General features: G+C 35.7%; 1 protein-coding gene across 1 annotated transcript; it reads left to right on the top strand.

Moving 5' to 3' along the window:
• Positions 1–7: 7 nt before the first annotated feature.
• On the top strand, positions 8–15,027 carry LOC121424831 (sideroflexin-1-like). The gene is made up of 9 exons (XM_041620631.1): positions 8–70; positions 5,647–5,861; positions 6,540–6,710; positions 8,615–8,713; positions 9,918–9,993; positions 10,789–11,002; positions 11,721–11,820; positions 13,106–13,153; positions 14,236–15,027. Exons 2-9 carry the CDS (start codon positions 5,671–5,673, stop codon positions 14,330–14,332), a joined length of 996 nt encoding a protein of 331 aa, XP_041476565.1. The 5' UTR covers positions 8–70; positions 5,647–5,670; the 3' UTR covers positions 14,333–15,027.
• Positions 15,028–22,418: the final 7,391 nt, after the last annotated feature.

Genomic DNA, 22,418 nt, shown 5'->3' with positions numbered 1-22,418 from the left:
TAAATTTGACGCGACACTACATTAGGATTTAGGTGACAGAAAGAGAGGTTGTGTTTTCGTCTTTTTTAAGGTAAAATAAAGAATTTCAAAGAATTTTAAGTATTAATTATCATATTTTGTATACTGGCAATTGGGTTGTATGAAGATTCACAACCTTGTGTGGACGTGGGCAGGGTGTGAATTTAGAGCTATTGAAAATGGATAGTGAAGTGATAAGTGTATCGACGACGACGTAGGCCTATTGCAATTTTCTCGCGTTACGGTTTAGGTAGTCTCCGAGTCTCAATTCGGTTCCGTGCCATATCTTCTCGTGCGATGTCTTGTACTTGCAGGTGAATAAGGTTTATCATGTTTCCGTGATTTGAGTATCCGAATTGCCCATAAGTGAAATTGCTGACCATTTTGTGAGAGGTTGTTGGATTGTATTTAACTTGCCGGGGGATGTGGGCATTATGGCACCCCTCGGCCTCAATATTTTCACTGCGATACTGTTTGACCACATCACTCACTAAATCAAATCTTGATTTGTTGAGACCAAATGCCCAACTGCATGCCAGGCCCTAGTCCAGATTGGACCTTGTTGTTTGGAAGTGCCCTTTCCCAAAAGCTAACATAGAGGGCACATGTCTCCCAATCTCTAATCAGCGACAATCCACTCATCTTCGCTCCCCACCGCGAAGATGAGTGGATTGTTGCTGATTAGAGATTGGGAGACATGTGCCCTCTATGTTAGCTTTTGGGAAAGGGCACTTCCAAACAACAAGGTCCAATCTGGACTAGCCAGGCCCCGGCAGGGCAAGACAGCTGCTGGCAGCCGTCTGTTTTGAGGAGTTTTTAAATTTTTTTTTATTTGTTAATTTCTCCACGTACACAGACGGCTCGCTATCGTGCAGCCAGGCTCAGGGTGACCAGGGGTAGGGGGGCGTTTCATGAAAGGACTTGTCGGACGTTTTATCCGACAAGTACCAGTAGAGGCGCACGGCCAATATGGGAGACTCTCTCCAATAGGGGAGACAATCTCCCACATTGGAGACTTGCTTTGCAAAAGGACAAAAGAAACAACACCAACAAAAGCATGATTTTTTCCACCCAAAATTTTGTCTCACTGAGGTCAGAAGCCCATTTGTTTTGTGTGTGATTGACAACAAAAATCCTTATCAAAACAAAAGTAGACGGTGAATTTTTAAAGTAGACGGTGAAAAGGGGTAATTTTTCATGAGGAATCTGCTTATCACATTTTTATTTGCCGCCAAGGTAATCCTTTTGCAGCAAATGTAAACAAAGGAAATTGGTCTCCAAAACTGGAGACTGTCTCTGAAATTGGATACCCAAATTCTTCACAAAAGTCTCTGATATTGGAGATAATCTCCCACATTGGAGACAGTCTCCAATATTGGCTGTGCGCCTCTACTGAGTACCAGTTTATACGACAATTACCATAGGAACAGTGCCTCTCAGCCAATCAGAATCAAGGAAAGATGTCAGATCTGACAACTTGTCGGATGAAAATATTGATGAAACGCTCCCCAGATGTCCCGTTTTTCCCGGGATTGTCCTGTATTCTGCTCCTTTGTCCCGGCGTCCTGCCAAACCCTTCCCGGGACGCCTATTTGTCCCGTGTTTCAGAATATTAAACAAAATGTAGTCAAGTACTCAATCCATTTAAAAGTGATGAATTTTCATCAAATAACCAACAGACGACGAAGAAGAGACAACAATAAAAACGATTACTAAACTTTTGCAAGTTCTGCGGTGATTTATTTTTTTGCTAACCCAACATTGCCCAATACATTGCAAACGAACTGGCCTCCTGTCTGTGTGCTGCAGGTGACTAGCAAGGTGTGTAGGATTGGAGCAGATTCTCAGTGGTGCAAATAAAGACATGATAAACAGTTTTCCACCAAAATAATCACAAAATCGGCGGGAAATTTGTATAATTATAATATGGATTCTCATTGAGATTACTGATTTGGAGATGTACTCGGAGGAACAAGTTATTGGTTTTTCATAAGTATATTGCTCCAGCTTTCGTTTTGAGTCTTGCTGAGTATGATGCCGTGAATTTTCTTCTAATTTTTAAGTTGACATTGTTTTGCTTTGAAATTTTTTCATTTCTAAAACATAGTTTTTAAGATTTTAGAAATAGTCTATGTTTATAAAACACCAAATATCATTATGATTTTTGTTACATGATTGGATTGTTTTGTTTGCTTAAAGATTGAACTTTTTTCCTATTTCTTTCTTTTCTAACCATCTTTCTTCGTCCTATCCTTCTTGTTTGCCCTTTTTTGTTCCATCCATCTTTATTTCTTATCTTTCTTTCCTCATACTTTCAGTGTTCAAGTTTCTTTCTTTCCTTCTTTCTCTTACATGCCTTCTTTATTAAATTCCTTTTTTTATTTCCTTCATTCTTTCTTTCCTTAAACTTTTCTTTGCTTCTTCTCCCTTCCTCTCCTTTTTGTTTTGGTTCTTTCTCTCCTTCCAATTTTGTTCATTCTTTCCTACCTGTCTTTCCTCCTTTCTTTCATTCTTTATTTTATTTTTCCTTCTAGTTCTTTTCCCTTATTCTTTCTTTCTTTCCGTACCTTCCTTCCTTCCCTCCCTTCCCGTTTGTCTTCTTTCATTGTTCGTTTCTTTCAAAGAATGAAGGAAACGTTTTTCTTGTCCTCTTACTTTTTTCTTTCTCTCCTTTATTTTGTCTTTCATACATTTATTCATTTTGCCTTCCTTCCTTTTACATTTAATTTAAAAAAATGACGGAAACCTTATTTCTGTTATTCTTACTTTCATCCTTTTTTATTACTTTTTCCTTCATTTTTTTTCATTTCTTTCTTCTCAATTCATCTCTTTCCTATCGTCTTTTCTTTCTCTCCTTCATACTTTCGTTCACCCTCCCGTCGAACTCCTTATATTATTTTTTCACAAGTCGAACGTACACTGTGTAGCTGGTCTTCTTTGTTAATCTTTTTTGTCGATTGTCCCGTATTTAATTTTATGAAATCTGGTCATCCTGCGTGCAGCCACAATGCAAAATCCCTCCGTCGGGGCTCTTTAATTTTTGTCTTTAATGAATCAAACTTTTGAAAATTAACGCAACCAAAATGCAAATTAATATTCCCTCTTGGCATTAATATCCAAAAAACATGGACAAAAATCAAGTTAAAATTTTTTGATGAGATTAATTTTAATCAATGAAAATTAATTCTTGGATTTGGGATAACTTGAGATGTGAAACAGTGAAACAAAACAAAAATCTGCAGTAACAAAATAGCTAATTGAATTTAAGTCTTAGATACAGATTAGGCCTATAGCTTACAAATCCATCACAATCATTACAAATAAAGATAAGTTCATCAAAGAAAAGTTTATGGAAAGTCCATATGAAGAGGCGCATTTTAAATCGTAGGGTAGGCCCCTTTCGGCTCCTACCGGTATATCATGTTAAAGCAGTCACGGTAGTCTCTACTCCTTAACTTTGAAATGTTGAACATATATATTTTTTATATTCTTAAACCTTGTATTCTTATATAAACTTCCATAAATTAAGTGATCAACTTAAATATGACCAACGTTTATCACTTTATGATCGTTGTAATTTTTAGCATTATTTCTGTTAATAGTATTTTTTCCATTGCGGATTGATCATTGCACAACCTTTTCTATGCTTTATTTTTGCAAACCACTACTTTATTCACTTGGACATGTTTGCAGCAATGTTCATATTTTCCTTGTCTTCATTTACTCATCATGCAACTGAGGTATGTTTATACTCTAAACACTCACATTTGTATTTCTTGCGTTACAGTGTGTATATCTGACAAATAAAATAAATAAATTAGATTTTTCACACGCAGCTTCTCATATTTTCCTTTTTAGTCTCATACTTCTTCTTCTTTGTTGTTCTTCCCCCGGTATTCAAGGATCAGCGGCTATCCGCAGGTTGGTTGTTGAGTTGAAGTAATTTCTCTAAGCTTATATGATGAATTTTAAGAATGTATCTGAGGCAGTGGGTCATAACATTGGCAGCAAGAGTGACAGATAGGTGCGAGGAGGGTAATAAGATATTAGTGGCAAGGATGAGGGGGTGAGCAGAGGTGAAGGCTTGGCTGACTGAAGCAGGGAGGCTTAGAGATAGGACATGTTGAGTGAGAACAGACCGTTGGGGTTTGAGGGCTGGGCAGGAAGCAAGGAAGTGGGTGGAGCTTTCTTCCTCTGTTGAGCAAAGTCTACAGGTGGCGCTGGGAGACTTGCCTATGGTCTTCAGTCTTTGTTGTGTTAGGTAGGTGCCTGGAGTGTCAGAAGTTGGGAGCGAAGTCTTGCAGCAATACGGAGGTGTGAAGGAAGTGCAGGGGTGAATAGTTAGGGGAGTGCTCAGTCATGTGTTTGGCTCATTCGTAGTTGGTTGCAGTAGGATCTGAAGAGAGATCTTGAAAATAAGATTTCCAGCCCTTGATGACATCCTTGCCCTGGAACAGGGTCTCCTTGTATACCATGAATGGGAGGTCCACAGTTGAGGTTTTGCCTGCTTTTTTTTTTACTTTACCAGGCTGTAGAACAAGGAGCTGTTCATGTCATTTGCTGACTCTATCTTTCCATGCAGTTTGAGTCTGTTGGAGGCTTTAACTTGTCTCAGGGCTCTCCTGAAGTCCTTTTTGGCTTCCAAATAGGATTTCCAGGTAGGATGCCCATCTGCTGGAATTTATAATTTATAACATTTTGAATGATGCCCTTACTTTGCCACTTTTGTATGATTGAAATAAGTATACTGCGATATTCATGTTTCTTTGTTCCAAATAGTTTAAATGTATTCCTGTAATCCTGACTATTCTATCTAAGTTTTGCCAAGTGTCTTTTTGATGTGACAACACAACACCCAAAGTTTGTTTGATTATCATTGTATGATAATGTGTTTTTAAAGGTCAAGTCCACCTCAGAAAAATGTTAATTTGAATCAATGGAGAAAAATCGGACAAGCACAAAAGCACAAGCATCAAAATCAGATGTCAAATAACTTAAGAAAGTTATGACATTTCAAACTTTCACTTATTTTTCACAAAATAGTTGTATGAACGAGTCAGTTACATCCAAATGAGAGAGTCGATGATGTCACTCACTCACTATTTCTTTTGTTTTTTATTGTTTGAATTATACAGTATTTCAATTTTTATGAATTTGACAATTAGGACCTCCTTGCCTGAACCACAAAATGTTAAAATAATAGAATTCCAAGTGTTCAGGAGGGAATATAACTTCAATTCACATGACAATGACGAGGAAATCAAAATACATGTATTTCATATTTCATATCATAAAATACAAAAGAATTAGTGAGTGATGTGATGTCATGAGTTCCCTCATTTGCATACCAACCGAGTTGTGCATATAGTTCTGTTTTTGTGAAATGAAGCGAAACTTTACAATTTCAACTTTCTTATTTCCTCAGTTTTTTTTTGAAAACTGAAATTTTCAGTGTTATGTATGTTGGATTTTTCTCTTTTTATTCAAATCAATTTTTTGTTGGGGTGGACTTGTCCTTTAATGCTAGACAAATTATGTACTGGTATAGTATATATATAGAAATTTCATTCTTGTAAAGTACAGTAAAAAAGCTTCGTCATCATCATTTTTATTGGTCTGACCATGCAGCACTACAACACTTGAACCCCCAAGATGGCTGATCCTGGAATGATGATGGAATCCTCAGAGACTGCTGGACCACGTCTAAACCTTGATGAACCTATGTTTGATCAGAATCTCTACACGGGTCGAGCGAAACACTTCTTCATGGTCACCAACCCTCTTAATGTCCTACTCTCCAGTACGCAGTTAGACGAAGCCAAGAAACTAGTCCAGTTATACAGGTAATGAACATTAAAGTGTTTATCACATTATTTACCTTTTTATTTGTGATTTTCAAAACATATTATGCAAAAAACCTATATTATTTACCTAGGGGACTTGGAAGTGATATTTTCACAGGGGATGCTGGCTTAAATTTGACTTTAGCAAAAAACAAACAACTGGAGATGATTTGGTTGCATTAATGCTATTTAGCATATCTACGAGATTTCCAGGGGTGCTGTATATCGTAAATAATACATGCTGCATCCCCTGGTGAATCTTGTTGGTGTTTCAGCAACCCCAGCACCCCTGCTTCCCTGGGCCAGGTATTTACCTTTACTCTAATAAAATTTGATTTGTGTCTTGGAAAAGATATGTCATCACAAGTGATTAGACTGTGGGCAGAGTTGCTTGTGTAAAGTGGCAGCTGCCATATGGCGTACACCCCACCCCCCCTCCAATGCTGTTGGAAATGCACTTCAATTATTCATGAATGAAAGTTAGACTATTTGTAAAGAAAAAAAAAACCTTTACAAGCGTACAGTTAATGGTATTGAAATGAGAAAGCTGATGTCACTTGTGACTAAGATATTATATGGTTGTGGTATATCATATGTCAGCTATAAAATACAGATCTCATGAAAATGGAACATTATGCAGCATTCAATTGTCACCGCTTGTGTATTTGTTTTGAATAGGGAAGGCAAAGAGCCAGCGGGAACGTCAAACGATGAGGTCTGGACAGCGAAATATCGCTACGATTCTGCATTCCATCCCGACACGAAAGAGAAGATGATGCTGATAGGTCGAATGTCCGCCCAGGTCCCCATGAACATGTGCATTACAGGCTGTATGCTGACTTTCTACAGGTAAGAAGATGGAAAGTCAGACGAAAGTCTTTGCCCTTTTCCATGACCTTTCTAAGTTTTCCTTGTATCTTTGTATCTCTCTTCTCTTTCCCACCTTTCCCACCTCCTTCTCTTTCCTTCTCCAACTCCCTCTCATTCCACCTTTCTTCCCCCATTAAAACTACAGTCCAAGGTTTATAGGGAAATTCCAACAAGCTACGGTACTTGGAGAATTGTCCTTAATCACATAATCTGAACATTACTTACCAAGAACTCGCTCCACTTTCCCCTCTCAATTTAGGGCTTCAATTGATGGGGCACAGCTGTTTTCATATGATTTGCATACAAGGCGCACAATATGATGCAGGGATCGCTTGCTACAATAAGCCATGTGATCCCATTTTTGTCTCACCTGCGAAGCAGAGTGAGACTACATGTAGGTGCCGCTTTTCCGACGGCGGCGGCGTCAACATCAAATCTTAACCTGAGATTAAGTTTTTGAAATGACATCATAACTTAGAAATTATATGGACCTAGTTAATAAAACTTGGCCATAAGGTTAATCAAGTATTACTGAACATCCTATTAGAGTTTCATGTCACATGACCAAGGTCAAAGGTCATTTAGGGTCAATTAACTTAGACCATGTTGGAGGGATCAACATCAAAATCTTAACCTGAGGTTAAGTTTTTGAAATGTCATCATAACTTAGAAAATATATGGACCTAGTTCATGAAACTTGGACATAAGGTTAATCAAGTATCACTGAACATCCTGCACGAGTTTCACGTCACATGACCAAGGTCAAAGGTCATTTAGGGTCAATGAACTTTGGCCGAATTGGGGATATCTGTTGAATTCCCATCATAACTTTGAAAGTTTATGGATCTGATTCATGAAACTTGTACATAAGAGTAATCAAGTATCACTGAACATCCTGTGCGAGTTTCAGGTCACATGATCAAGGTCAAAGGTCATGTAAGGTCAATGAACTTTGGCCATGTTGGGGTTTTTTGTTGAATAACCATCATATCTCTGTAAGTTTATTGGTCTAGTTCATAAAAAGTGGACATAAGAGTAACCATGTATCACTGAACATCTTGTGCGAGTTAGAGTAGTATTCAAAGTCAGCACTGCTGCTATATTGAACCGCGTGATGCAGGTGAGACAGCCAGAGGCATTCCACTTGTCTCACTTTGCATACTATCCTTGGCTGTGAGTCTGTGTGAGGAAGACTACTGGTCAAAGAAAATATAAATCAGGGGACTTTTTCCCCTCCTCTCCCTTCTGGTTGTACAATGGTATGAATGAAGATTCTATTGCTTTGGTTTATCTATGTTTTCCTCTTTTTCCTCTTCAAAATTGGAACTTTTTAAATGTTTTTATGGTATAATTGACTCAGATTGAAAATCAGCAAGCTTATATACTCGAATATATACTCAAAAACTTTTAGGCTCCGATATATACTTGTAGTTCTTTCAGTGAGTTTTTTTGTATGATAGATCGATTTATAAATTCACCCTTGCAATTTTACTTAATTGATAAGTTCATAATTCTAAAAAGGTTTAACCTATAATAATGAAAATACATACCTATCAATTTTTCCTTGTTTTCCTGTCAATTTTCAATACTGCTTCATTTTTCAAGTACTCAAATCATTATCTCTCTAATTGTATTGCAGTGTAACAATGTCAACTTCATAATGTGTTGTATATACATGTAATGTATTCTTTTGATTGTTTTATGTATATATGTATTGTGCAGGGCCCTGGTTGACAACAGTGTCTAAACCACTGAACAGGCTAACCCTGGATAAAGAAAACAAATAAAATAAAATAAAATGAATAAAAATATTTTAGTGCCTTGATTAAGTTTTTCCTGATTATTCATTCTACTTTACTTTCTTTTCTTTTTTTTTTTTTTAGAACAACCCCTGCAGTATTATTTTGGCAATGGTTTAATCAGTCCTTCAATGCAGTAGTCAACTACACAAACAGAAGTGGAGATTCACCGATCCCAGTCTCGTAAGTTCAATAATTTCTTCAAAGGGTACTACATGTATCTGGTGATTGGTCAATCACAATTATTTTTGTAACTGGGCCCGATATTGTTGCTCAGATAGTGCAACGATTAAAAATGAATAGAAAATCTAAAGAGAGTTTGTATCCTCAAACCAATGGCGGCTACCCCACATTTGCTCTTGCGATTATTGTATCTACTTGGTCTACTAGCATATATGGTCTGACAAGATAAAAACTTTTGGTCTACTGTCAATTAGGTGTAATTACCATTTAGTCTAACTACTGTTATTCAATATGAATCTTTACTTCATTTTATTTACACTTTGTCAAATGAGAATTTGGTTCATAAATTTTGTATATAGGCTTTATTAACTGGAGACAAACTGATTGAATATGGGTATACATGTAGCTTATCACTGGAAATTTAATAGCCAAATTGGTAAATGGGCAATATGGCTATAAAACAAAAAAATAGTCAAAGAGATGAACTGGTTTAGATGAAAAAGGATGAGACCGTATGGAGACTGCACGAAATCTACATTTCCATCAATCACCTCTGTATTTAACTATTTAGGCTTAAGGTTGTGAAGTGGCATTCTTGTTCAAAATGTGGTGAGGATTAGGTGAGATAACAAGCTGCGGGAATTGGAGTAGCCTTCAATCTAGTTTGGGGCAGCAGCTTTTTTCTTTGTCTTTACAAGCTTGGCACTGTTACAAGAAACATCAGCAATATGTCTGTTACAGAAGACTATGTGCAGTGGCTGCTAAGCACCCACCTACATCTATACACTCTAGTCTCGCGTTCTTGTTTTTTTTTTATCAACAATTGTCTGTTGGCAGTTTTTCATAGCGAAAACCCCGCAGTGAATGATAGTTGATCACAAAACAAGAACTCACTAGAGACCGGAGTGTTTGTGAGATGGCTTCTTCACAGTCACAGTGGAATAGTCTTTGGTATCAGACATACTGACAATGTTTCGCGTAACAGCATCAGACTCGTAAAGGAAGGCAAAAGCTGCAGTCTCTACCTAAATTATAGGCTAGTATTAGAGCAGTTGTCATAGATTTCCAAACGTAGGTGCAGAAGGCATTTTCTTTTTCAGGCCATGCATGAACAGGTAAATACATAATATGGAAAAGAAATGCAAGGGATTTATTACTCTCATTCTTGGCTGTTACTTGCTTTTGTACGATATCTTTGTTTTAGGCAACTGGGGAAATCATATGTATTAGCCACCACAGGAGCAGTAGGCACAGCCATCGGTCTCAACATGTTAGTAAAGGTGAGCATCTCTTATTTCATGTAGTTTGCTGCTTTGTTTGATAAACATGCAGGGGATTCTAGCTATGATAGAAGTTGATCACTTCAGGACCAATCTTACAAAGAGTTGCGATTGATCCGATCAAAAACTCAACTATATGGAAATCCATCAGTGCCATAATTTTTTCTTCAGGAAATTTGCACGAAGGTCTTTGTAAACAAAGAAAAAAAAATTTTACAAGAAATTGAATAGAAATACGAATACACAATAGATCCAGAAAATAGGACATATTTGCATTTTAGATGTTGATATTGTTGGCCATCCATATTTGTGATTGATCGGAATAATCACAACTCTTTGTAAGACAGGGCCCAGGAGAACATTTCATTAACATTTGTCATCTGACAGTTCGTCAGGCAAGTGTTTCATGCACTGGCGGATCCAGGAGGAGGAGGGTGGGGGGGGGGGGGGCAAAGCCGGCCTGTCCCCCCCCCTCCTTTTGAAAGTGAAGATTTTTTTTTTCTTGGATGAATTTCTTGTTAAATTTTTCCTCAGGGAAATGTTCCCCCCCCCCCCTTTGGAAAATCCTGGATCCGCCCATGGTTTCATGAAAGGACTTTTCTGAGGTATTTTCCAACAAAATCTGTTTTATCTGAAAGTAACCATAGTAATAGACATCTGTGCCATGCCTCTCAGCAAATGAAAAACTTTTTTTTCATATTCTTCCGATATACGACAAGGAGAACTTACAATTATGATTTACATCTTGACCACAACCTCTATTGAGACCAATCTTGCTGTTTTATTACTTTCTAGTCGGCCCCAGCCATCATTGGTAGGATGGTCCCATTTGCTGCAGTGGCAGCGGCAAACTGCATCAATATACCCATGATGAGAAGTGCAGAACTCTCTAACGGTATTCCCGTCTTTGACGAGAACGGCAATCGGGTGGGGAACTCGAAGAAAGCAGCAAAGAGTGCCATCACGCAGGTCGTAATATCAAGAATCTGCATGGCCATGCCAGGCATGGGTAAGCAGCTATAAACTCTTGAGTATTTATGATTCTTTTCAGTGCAATTTAATTTATTTATTTCCATTAAAAAAATAAATTATGATAATTCAAGAATGTGTACATATTCAACGTACAAGCAAATGTAAACCATGTTGTCAATATTGTAACTAGTCTTTCACAATTTATTAATATATGAAGCTAGATGTTTACCATCTATACCCTTTAGAAATAAAGTGAAAAGGAGGGAAGTTATAAAGCCCCCAAAATGAGTTTCTTAAGATATTTATCTGTAAAGGACTTTAACAAAATAATTGACATAATATAGTTACCATTAGCTATAATACATATTTATTATGCTCATTCTCAAGACGAAAATAATAAATAGTCCTTACGTATTCATGATAATGCAACCATAGGATTAACTCCAATTGTGAATTCCAATTTCCACATCAATTTGACAAATTATCTTCCATTGTACGTTTTTGTTTATGAATTGCAGAAATAAGCAAAACCAACATAATGTGCTAAGGGCTCTTAAAAATAAAGTTAGCAAGATTTCAAGAAATTAAAGAACAATTTTGACTGGTTCCTGGGCAGTATTTTGAAATAGATGTGTATGCAACAATTAGTTTGATTGGTCGTTGCCATGTATCGTAGGATTTCAAACCTTTTGTTTCACAGAACCCTGGTATCTTTGAATATTCTCATTATTTATTTTTCTTTTTCTGTTTGCCAGTTATACCTCCATTCATTATGAATCGACTCGACAAGGGAACGCTTCTCAAGCGCTACCCATATCTCAATGCCCCTATACAAGTATCTTTGGTCGGCCTCATGTAAGTGATATATGTACTACACATTCATGTATTGTAAGGTTGGTAATTTGAGACAGGGGCAGATCCAGGATTTTTCAAAAAGAGGGGGGGGGGGGACATTTTCCCGAGGAATATTTGACAAGCCCCCCAAAAAAAATGTTTTTCACCCAAAATTTTAGGTCATTTTCGTCCACGGAAAAGTCTTTGTTTTCAAAAAGGGAGGGGGTCACACTTGTGTTAAAACAGCAAATTTACAGTGCAAATTTTGTATTATGCCTCTCAAAAGGGGGGGGCAGATGTGCTCTTCCCACCCCCCCCCCCCTCAACCCCTCCCCTGGATCCACCATTGTTTTAACCGACAGTTGATACTACATTATGTCATAAAGACCCTTGAGTCCATGTGGGAATGCATACCAGTACATTTGTAAAATTGAAGAAACCAAGTAGTCTTTGGGTATTTGTGTAATGCCATGAATGTGTAATCTCTATGGTTGTGTTTTTTCAGCATTTTTTTTATTGATTGCTTTGTTCAGGTATTGTTTTCAAATGAGATGAAAGGTTTTTTGGCAGGTATAAGTGTTAGTTTTTAGTGTTTAGTATTTCACTCAGCATCTCCCCCTCCCCCCCCCCAAAAAAAAGGAATTTGTTAAGTTTGATACAAACAATTTTATTCATGGAAAATACTGGGTTCTATATCCCTTGTTTAAAGATTGGTGCATTTAGTGTTCACACAAATATACAATGACTCATTCTAGGAACAAGCTTAAACTATTCACACTCAGGAACATATATAGTACCATTCTCCTTCAGGTTGTTGGCCCTCAGGAGATTTGATGTTCCTTCAATATGAATATTTTTAGCCTGATCCTCAAGCATCATGGTATATTATTGGATGATTTTCCTCCAAAGAAATAACTACTGCACAGATGTATATGGCAGACAAGGAAAAATTTTACTTAAAGATAGCATTTTCAGCCACCAAATTATGGCAATGTTACCCAAAAGGCAAAAAAACATATTGTTTTATTTTGGGGGGCTACTTTTTACAAGTTGCCTAAATCTGCAACATTTGATCTTTAACATTGCAATGAATTGGGATTTTCCTTGAATCCCCATGTATTTTTGACTTTTTTGTCCTTTTTCCCTGTAACCCTACTACCTGTATATTCTGGTCATGTTGAAATTGAGGAGTGAGCAAGCAGTATTATAGCCCCCCCCCTCCATTTTTGACTATGGGATTACTCTGATGAATAAATCCATATGAAATTTTGTAATAAATTCTGTGTTTGTCTTCGTTTCTATTTAGGCTATTGTTCGCAACACCACTATGCTGTGCTCTGTTCCCACAGAAAAGGTATGAATTTCATTGTTATTTTATTCTTTTTTTTTCATAATTTTAGCAGTTTGCTATTTAAATTTGAAGGAGTATGTTAGGATGAAAATATTTTGATTTGAACTGATAAAGAGACATCAGACAAACAAAATGCTGAAAATCTAATAAAAATCAATCAAGGAATAACAGAGTTATGACATTTTTAAGATTTACAGTATTTCATTGTAACAGTTCTATACATATCTTCATGAATATACAATGAACAAATTTATGATATCATATCCTTGTTCCACTTTTTCCTTTATATTTTGTAATATGAAACGATCAAAGTCTAGATTTCTGTGGTTACCATAATAAATGTAGCACAGCTACAACAGCTGTGAGTCTTTTTGAAATGGGCTCTTGCTGAAATGAAATGTGTTATAAACCGTATGAGTAAAAAAAGAATTGACACCTCACAAATCCCCAATTTATGCATGAATGCATAATCATATGTGGCTGGAAAGAGTATCTTTCCCCAAATAAATTGATACCATATTTGTGTGGTACTGTATGTCTTCACATTTGGATAATCAGTAGGTATTCTTTGCATTGATGTTAATTTGATTTTCACCAAAGTAAGGACAATGAATGAATCCAGATGCCAATGATGTCGTAATCCGACATGAGTTAGTAAACATAATTTGCAAATCCATTGTCGATGAAATTTACTTGAGAATTGATATTAAAGAGTGTTAATTAAACAATTGTAATGTAAATTATTGAAAAGATGTTGTGAAATAGATCTTAATGCAACCCTTGTAGGATTATAACATCATTGACTTCTGGATTCATTCATTGTAGTCATGCCTTACTTTGGCGCATATCAAAATTTACATCACTACAAAGAATACCTCCTGATCATACCATATATATATGGTATCAAATTATTTCGAAGAACATACTTTTTTGGGCAATATAATAATAATTATGTATTCATGTCATTTTTTCCTGAAATTTGGGATTGGTGAGGTATTTTTTTACTCGCACAGTAGAGATATGAAAAAAATATATGCATTATATATTAGATTAATCAACTTATCTCTTCATATTACTCCCTTCAGCTCATTGCCTGTGAAGAGTCTTGAAGAGGATATACAGGCAAACATACAGAAGCGAGGTGGTGGTATAGACAGGGTATACTTCAACAAGGGACTCTAAGCACTGTAGGTATTGCGAATTTGCCAGTATGCCGTGCTCAGGGGAAAGTCACCGATCCAGTGCTGGTCTACATTGGTTCTATTTATCACTGCTGGTGCTTGGGTTGAAGTATAGGGAAATAGGTTGGCCATAGATGTTACAAAAATAATATTGTCAAAGTTTATTTATTTTTTATTAATCCATTTATATATTATGCACTTATTCCACCGAAGAATGGACAAGCCCTAGATATGATAAGTAGTATGTAATAAACATCATTATAACAATTCAGTAAATTCAGCTTTCTTTATTTCATGGCTTACATATCATCCTGACATACAGGAAAGTCCAAAATGTCTCCATATTTCACAGGCTATACATTGTAGCGCTGGAACTTGTTTAAGCAAGCAACTTTTGCCCTTATGATTTCTTTCATTTATCATGATAAGTTTTAATGTATTATCAGTGGCAGTAAGTAAAAGCTTTCTTCCAGCAACCTTATAAATGAGGGTGTTCTGTAAGCACCTTGAGCTTTGCAATATATGTATTAAGGACCTAGGTGTATACTTTCTAAATGCTGCCTGCTTTGTCCAGTCAAAGCCATTAATTCATAACATGTAATTAGCCCGAATAATTTGCAGCGGTGGTTTTGAAACCATGTTTTATGCAGGGATTGTGTATTACATGTATGTCGATTTAAGCACATCATTGAGAAAGGTAAAAAAAATTTAATTCATGGTTTTGTTGTAGGACACTGAATGATGTTTATATTTGGATCCATATTTTGTTTTCAGTTTTAAAAAAATATATTGGCAGTAATATTTGCAATAATATATAGTGACAGTGATTTTCCATTTCAAACAATGATCTTTTCTGTTGTGAAGCCTTTATTTCTGTTTCACACACGCGAGAGCAGTGTTGGCTCAGTCGGTAACGCGTCTGCCCGTCAAACCAAAGATCGTGGGTTCGAGTCCACCCCGGGGATGACTGAAGCCAGTGCGTTGTGTGTAAACGTCTCTCCCATGTTTCATAGATGCAGGCTATGTTACTATGGAAAACACTCCGTCCCTCGGATAGGACGTTAAATGGAGGCCCCGTGTAGAGGAGAGTCACCACCTTTGCACATTTAGAACCCACTGCACTATTCGTATAAGAGTAGGGGGAAACCCCAGTGTTGTGGTCCACCTGCATTCCCCCCAATCAGTTATATCGGGAGGAGAGACCTGCGGGTCATAGTGATTCAGTTCGCTTTTCGCCTCCCAGGCACAGGTGACGCCAAACAAATAATAATAATAATATAGTGGAAAATAATTTTATTACAGGGTATGTACAGAACTTAACAAAAAAATATGAATTCTGTTGTGCAATGGTAAATTCAATGAGTTTTCATATTAAATTTAAAGAACCAAAATGGATAATAGGTGAACTGAAGATCACTTTCCCGGTTCCAAAGCAATAGGAACAAGTCTGAATTTACATTACAGTTCTGCGCAACAAACTCGTGCATAACTATTTATCCTTCTCAATGTATGTACCAGATAATGCAGAATCAAAACCACCTCTGTAAATTAAGGTCATTAAGTTGCAATGTATTCTGTGGCCAGCTATCAGCTTGATGTATAGTTATGAATCAAGTTACGTATTTTCACAGTACTGTGAGTAGATATAGCTTCTTTTTGCTTGTCTTTTGGACTTGTAGTTGTAAAAACTGTAAAATACACATCCAATGCATAAGTTGTAAAATCTTGTTTGATTAATTGTTAGTGAAATAATGATTGTCCACGAAGTACACTGTTGTCTACTGTGTGCCATTTTTAATGAAAATGATCAAACATCATAACAAATATTGACACTGCTTAAATACTTGGATGGAAATTAGTTTCAAGAAAATGTAATAAAAAACAGCTGCTTTGAAAATAATGCAAAGGCTGAATTATTATAGAGCACTTCATCATGGTATATGATATTGTGTGCTCTGAAAAAAAGAAAGAAATGGTTATACTCTTTAATCTTGCCATTACGATCATGTTATCAGCATAACAAATAATGTTGCTATGGTAAATGGGGGTTCACACATGTATATGTTACATACTGTATGTGGGATATGTCTATGTCAAGGCAAAAACAATGTTAAGATTGATCTGAAATGAAACCAATAATACAATTTTATAATTCAAATTATTTAATAAATAGGGCTCCAGCCATTCATTTTTAGACAGTTGATTTTATAGCTTTTTAGAAGACCCCCCCCCCCCCATCTGTTTATTTATTCATCATTTTCTTTATAATGATATATTACTAGAGTTACCTCTGTAGCATTTTCAAATTTGAAATTTCATCAATGACTAGGAGTGGCGATTTCTAAATATTTCTGAAATCTAGGAATGTAGATAAGTGGTACAGTATACTAGTAGTTGAAAATGTTTGCTCCGACAAGCATTTCTACAAGAAATTTTAAGCTTGATCCGATTCCTCGGCATGGCAACCCAATTTTTTTTTTTCTATTAAAAAATGCACTATTCAACTGATAATCTTTTGAGATGCTCTCTCCAGCTGCCATATGAGTCAGACATGTACATGTATATGTTTCTTATACATTGAATTTTAAGATGTACTGTAAAGTGTGTGAAATTCAAATTGCCGTTTTAAATGTAAAATTTCAATCCGCTGTTTTAAAGTGTAAAACGTTGGTGCTGTATAAAACAGTCATTTCGGGGCTCCGTTACACAGAGTTTATAGATTAATCATACAGTTGATTTGTAAGATTGATTGCATATGATAATCAATGCAAGTAATCATCAAATTCAACTATATGATCAATTGTGACTCTTTATGTTAAATGGCCCTGATGAATATTGCTGGAGTGGATATGTTTTTATTATAGTATAATTATGAAAAAATTATCCTATGCAGTTAATAATGCAATAATTTAGCTATCTCTTTATGAATCTTAAATATAAACTTCCATTTCAAATTGAAACTGCATATTGGATGTTAGCCAATGAAATGCCATGTTTTTTGATATAGCAATGTTTAGAAAACAGGCCCAGATTCCACCTTAGTAATGAATATCCACTTGCGAAAACATTTAGAGTGAACATATTTTATGTGTATATTCCAGTACGCAAATTGGATTTGTACTGATTTTATTGAATCATGAAATCTTGTCATCTGCTGTGATTGATATGTTAATGTTATTCTTATTTTAATGACATGTTTTTACTTTGTTGTGCTGTTGAGTGCAGTTCATTTCTTTTACGAGGTGAGTGATATATTATAGGTGTATATTTCAATATGTTTTGAGTATTCAAGTGGGATGACTTTTAAATCCATTTGACCTGCAGCTGTAATGAATAATAGCACTGACCTGTTTTATTTTGCTCGTCAGAAAACTTTGCATTTGAAGGTTTCTGTTAACCAAGTTCACTAAACTCAATGTTGCTTTGTTGAAATTCCTGATATTTTTGTCATCAGAAATGTTACTAGTATTGAAAATTTGAAATGTATGTTTTTCTCGGGCAGTGATGTAGTCCATTTTAAAGATTTCATCTTTTATTCTTATCTGTAGCTCTTTTTATTTTACTACTGATTTTAAACGGCATTCATACAATTATTTGAATTAGTATTGATCATAAGCACAAAATTATACATAAGTAAAATGTTATCTTTATTTTATAGTGTAAGTGATATTTATGTACATTTAATTTAACTATTTTTTAAGGTTTATCCAGATGTATAACACTTTCAACCTTTACCTTACCCTGGTTTCAGGGAAAACATGATGGGATGTGAGAATGATAATCGTGAAACTTCAGAGTATATATTTATGATGATATTGTCATTAAGATAAAGACTCTCCGAAATGAAAAGTTGTGTCATGACTACTTACTTAAGTGTTCTTTTCCCTTTCAAGATTATTATGCATTATGGTGGGTTTGATATGGTTTAGCAAAGGACCATTTTCCTTTCATTCAAATCATAAGATCGGCATTCCCCATGTTCAGGGGTGAATGAAAATACATGTAAATGCGCCTAAACTATCTTTATGAACTGAAGATTGTCGTATGAAAGGGTGTTTCATCCGAAACAATTTCAATATCAATTGAAGTTTGTCTCCATACTAGAATGTACAGAGGACATTTTAAGAGAGTTCAAAAATGGACTGGTGGCACGTGGCAGAGTTCTGTCCATGAACAAGCTTCCATTCTTTGAAGAAACCATCGATGACTCCCTTTCTGCTTTTGTGTATGATGATAATATTTTGATGCCAGATTTAAAGCTAATCTATCATTATACAATTTCATATACATTACAAAACATCCCTTATATAATAATGACAATAAAAAAATTATATTGCGCAACTCCTATGATATATTCTGCTATTTATAAAAGAATAATTGGTGCATATTGTATAGTATTACTGAAATGATAGATCTTAAGATTAGTTGTGGAGCATTGTGGCTCAGTGGATTAGGCTCCGGACTTTGAAGCCAAGGGTCGTGAATTCGATTCCCAGCCATGGCATAATATCCTTCAGGAGTAATTGGTGGCACTATACTGGTGGGCGATTGAATGGAATCGCATGTGTGGGTGTGGTAAACAAAAAATAGCACACTACTGAGGGAGTTATCAATGCGTTAATTGGTACCATTCAGATGGACTATGGGTATGAGCGGATGGATTATTAATTTCTTCTTCACCTTTTATCTCATCTCAATCATCCTCACATACTATCTTCATCTTCATCATTGTTATAACCATCCTGCAATTGAGAAAAGGACATTTTGCACTAAGCCTCATACTAGAGTGGTAGAGGTTCCGAATAACAATTTTTTCATGCATGATACGGTTTGAATATTAACTGTTAGTTTTAAGATCATCATTTAATATCAGTTTCATGCAAATCTTTTGATTTACTGTACGTATATCTTAAAAGGGTTTAAATAAATTTCCTGGTATATTTTATATACGGAATCAATTTCTTCAGGAATATGGGCCCATATAAATACAATGGATACCATATGCGTGACCATGAGGTCTCGAAAAGCACCCTAAACACGTAATTTCCATATTCTGAAAATGCACCCCGTAACAAGTATTGGCGTGTGAAACCTTTTAACAAGTATTGGAAACAAAACGATACTCTGAACCCCTAAACAAGTTCAGGAATGTTTTATTGTTAGGGCCTCGGTCGTCAGCTTTACCTGCTTATTTGGTTTAATTAGTACGACCCCACCTACACCTCCCACAAATCGGACTCTAAACGAAGTGTTGGGGCAAAAAGGACATCCTTTATAAAACATTTTAATTTTGTTTTATCATCCCCGCAAATTCGCGACCCTAAACACGTAATTTTCTAAGCGAAATGGATACCCTTTTTTCATTATTTTTGTGTTTTTGACACCCTTATCACGTTACGTACGTAACGTGCCCTATCGTGAAAAAGACATTTTTACGTATTTCTTTTTTGGTCGCGCATGGTATCCACTCGTCAATGTAAGTGCCCCCCCCCCCCCCCCCGGTATCTTAAGCCCTTATATAAATTCAAATAAGTTATTTTTGTGCTGATTTCATTCATTAACTGAATATGACGTTCTTCAATGAAACTTTATAATTTCAAAAAACGATCCCATGAGGTTTAATTTTAGGTAAACTTACCTCGGCCTTACCTTGTTTATTTGTTTATTCACACGTTTTCATTTTAATGTACTTTCCCATTTATGAATTTATTTAATTATTAATGAATAAATTTATTACTGATTTGTTTGTTGTTTATTTTCATATTTATCTATCGATCGATCGATTGATCTATATATATCTGGGTCAATCCATGTCAAATCAACCAATGCTTGTCACCCGACCCTCTTCGATTTTCTTTAAACTCGCACCAAATGTTGCCCCAAGTATCTGACGGAAAAATTTGAAATATTTTGCCCCAATGTCAAATGGTTGCTAAGATACGGCCTCCCATAGCAACCAATGCGCACTCAAAGAAATTATTTTAAATAAAATTGCCCATTTTTGATTGACTACTGCAGCAAAGTTTGATTGATTACAGTCTTCATTTTAAGTAAATTGGAAGAACTTTTTGGACTAAACATGCAGAGTATACTGTAGCGCGGACCTGTCCACCGGATTTCGCACACGAGGTCACCGAAAATGGCGTTAAGCATCCATGTCAATGATTTCAGAAGCATGTTTGGAGGCTCATAAATCCAAAACTAAATTAGCTTAGAACCAAATATTATGCACATTTATGGACTTTCATATACTCAACAGAATTACAAAAAATTGACCCAAGAGTGTGTGTCGTTTTCCTGTAGGGCGCCCTCAAAGTTGGATTTTTTCCAAAAGATGCCAAGTTCAAGGTCACGGATCACCTCCCGTCCCATCGAGGAGGGGGACCAATTTCTGTGTTTTGATAGACATTTACCCATATTTTCAAGTGTTACTTGAGAAATTTTGCTACCGGAATGTTTAGGGGCTGATTTGCGCATTCCAAAATGGTCGTAAACACCCTAAATTTGGCGTTAATGACTCATGCATGCTTTTCAACACTTTTCAAATTGTGATAACTCAAAGATGAAATGCCAAAAGACATTGATATCTTCTGTGATGATAGTCTGTAATTGGTATTAAAAGGATATATCTTTAGAAATAGTTTTTATTGTTGGTAATGACCTTGAAAACACACCTAAAATTCAATAAAAACAGTAAATTGGCTAATTTTTCAGAATCATATGGCATTCAAATGGTGTTTACATTGACTTTCAAATGGGTGTCATTTCAATACAAAGGGTGAGCTTAAGCCAAAACTTGAAAGATATGTTCAACTTTTGTTCTACTTTAAGCAACATAAAATATTTGAACTCAAAACTATATCATTTGACCTTGAAATTATTCCAAATATAGCTAATTATTGCTTCATAAGTAGCATATTCAAATCGCGCGTGTACATTGCACTTTGCAACACATTTCAAAATGGATTTTCTCATAGAGAGAATACCTGATCAGGCTGATATTTGCAGTATGAGTAGTCTGTAATCAGTTCTTGGAGGATCTACAGATTAAGTACCTATTCTCTCATGACAATGACCTTGAATATACAGCTGAAAATCATGAAAATCAATAAATCATACAATTTTCATTAGTAATCAAGTGTTTTTACCCACTTTTCATTGTGTGTTATTCCATCTTAGATTGTGAGCTCATGCTGATAATTGCAAATCATGTTCCACTTTTGGTCTACTTCAGCTACATGAAATATTTGAACTCAAAACCTTATCATTCGACCTTGAAATTGTTCCAAATATAGCTATTTGTGCTTCATAAGTAGCATATTCAAATCACACGTGTACTTTGCAACACATTTCAAATTGGATTTTCTCATAGAGAGAATACATGATCAGGCTGATATTTGCAGTATTAGTAGTCTGTAATGAGTTCTTGCAGGATATACAGATCAAGGAACTATTCTTTCATGACAATGACCTTGAAAATACAGCTGAAAATCATGAAAAATCAATAAATCAGACTGAACTCAAAACCATATCATTTGACCTTGAAATTATTTCCAAGTATTGAAATGTGTTGCTAATCTAATGTACATGCACGATTTGAATTATGCTACTTATGAAGCAACAAATAGCTATATTTGGAATGATTTCAAGGTCAAAAGATATTGTTTTGAGTTCAGTCTGATTTATTGATTTTTCATGATTTTCAGCTGTATTTTCAAGGTCATTGTCATGAAAGAATAGTTCCTTGATCTGTAGATCCTGCAAGAACTCATTACAGACTACTAATACTGCAAATATCAGCCTGATCATGTATTCTCTCTTTGAGAAAATCCATTTTAAAATGTGTTGCAAAGTACACGTGTGATTTGAATATGCTACTTATGAAGCACAAATAGCTATATTTGGAACAATTTCAAGGTCAAATGATATAGTTTTGAGTTCAAATATTTTATGTAGCTTAAAGTAGACCAAAAGTGGAACATGATTTGCAATTATCAGCATGAGCTCACAATCTAAGATGGAATAACACACAATGAAAAGTGGGTAAAAACACTTGATTACTAATGAAAATTGTATGATTTATTGAT

Source organism: Lytechinus variegatus, chromosome 12 (genome assembly GCF_018143015.1).
Source record: "Lytechinus variegatus isolate NC3 chromosome 12, Lvar_3.0, whole genome shotgun sequence".
Lineage (NCBI taxonomy): Eukaryota > Metazoa > Echinodermata > Echinoidea > Temnopleuroida > Toxopneustidae > Lytechinus > Lytechinus variegatus.
This window is presented reverse-complemented; position numbering and strand designations above follow the sequence as displayed.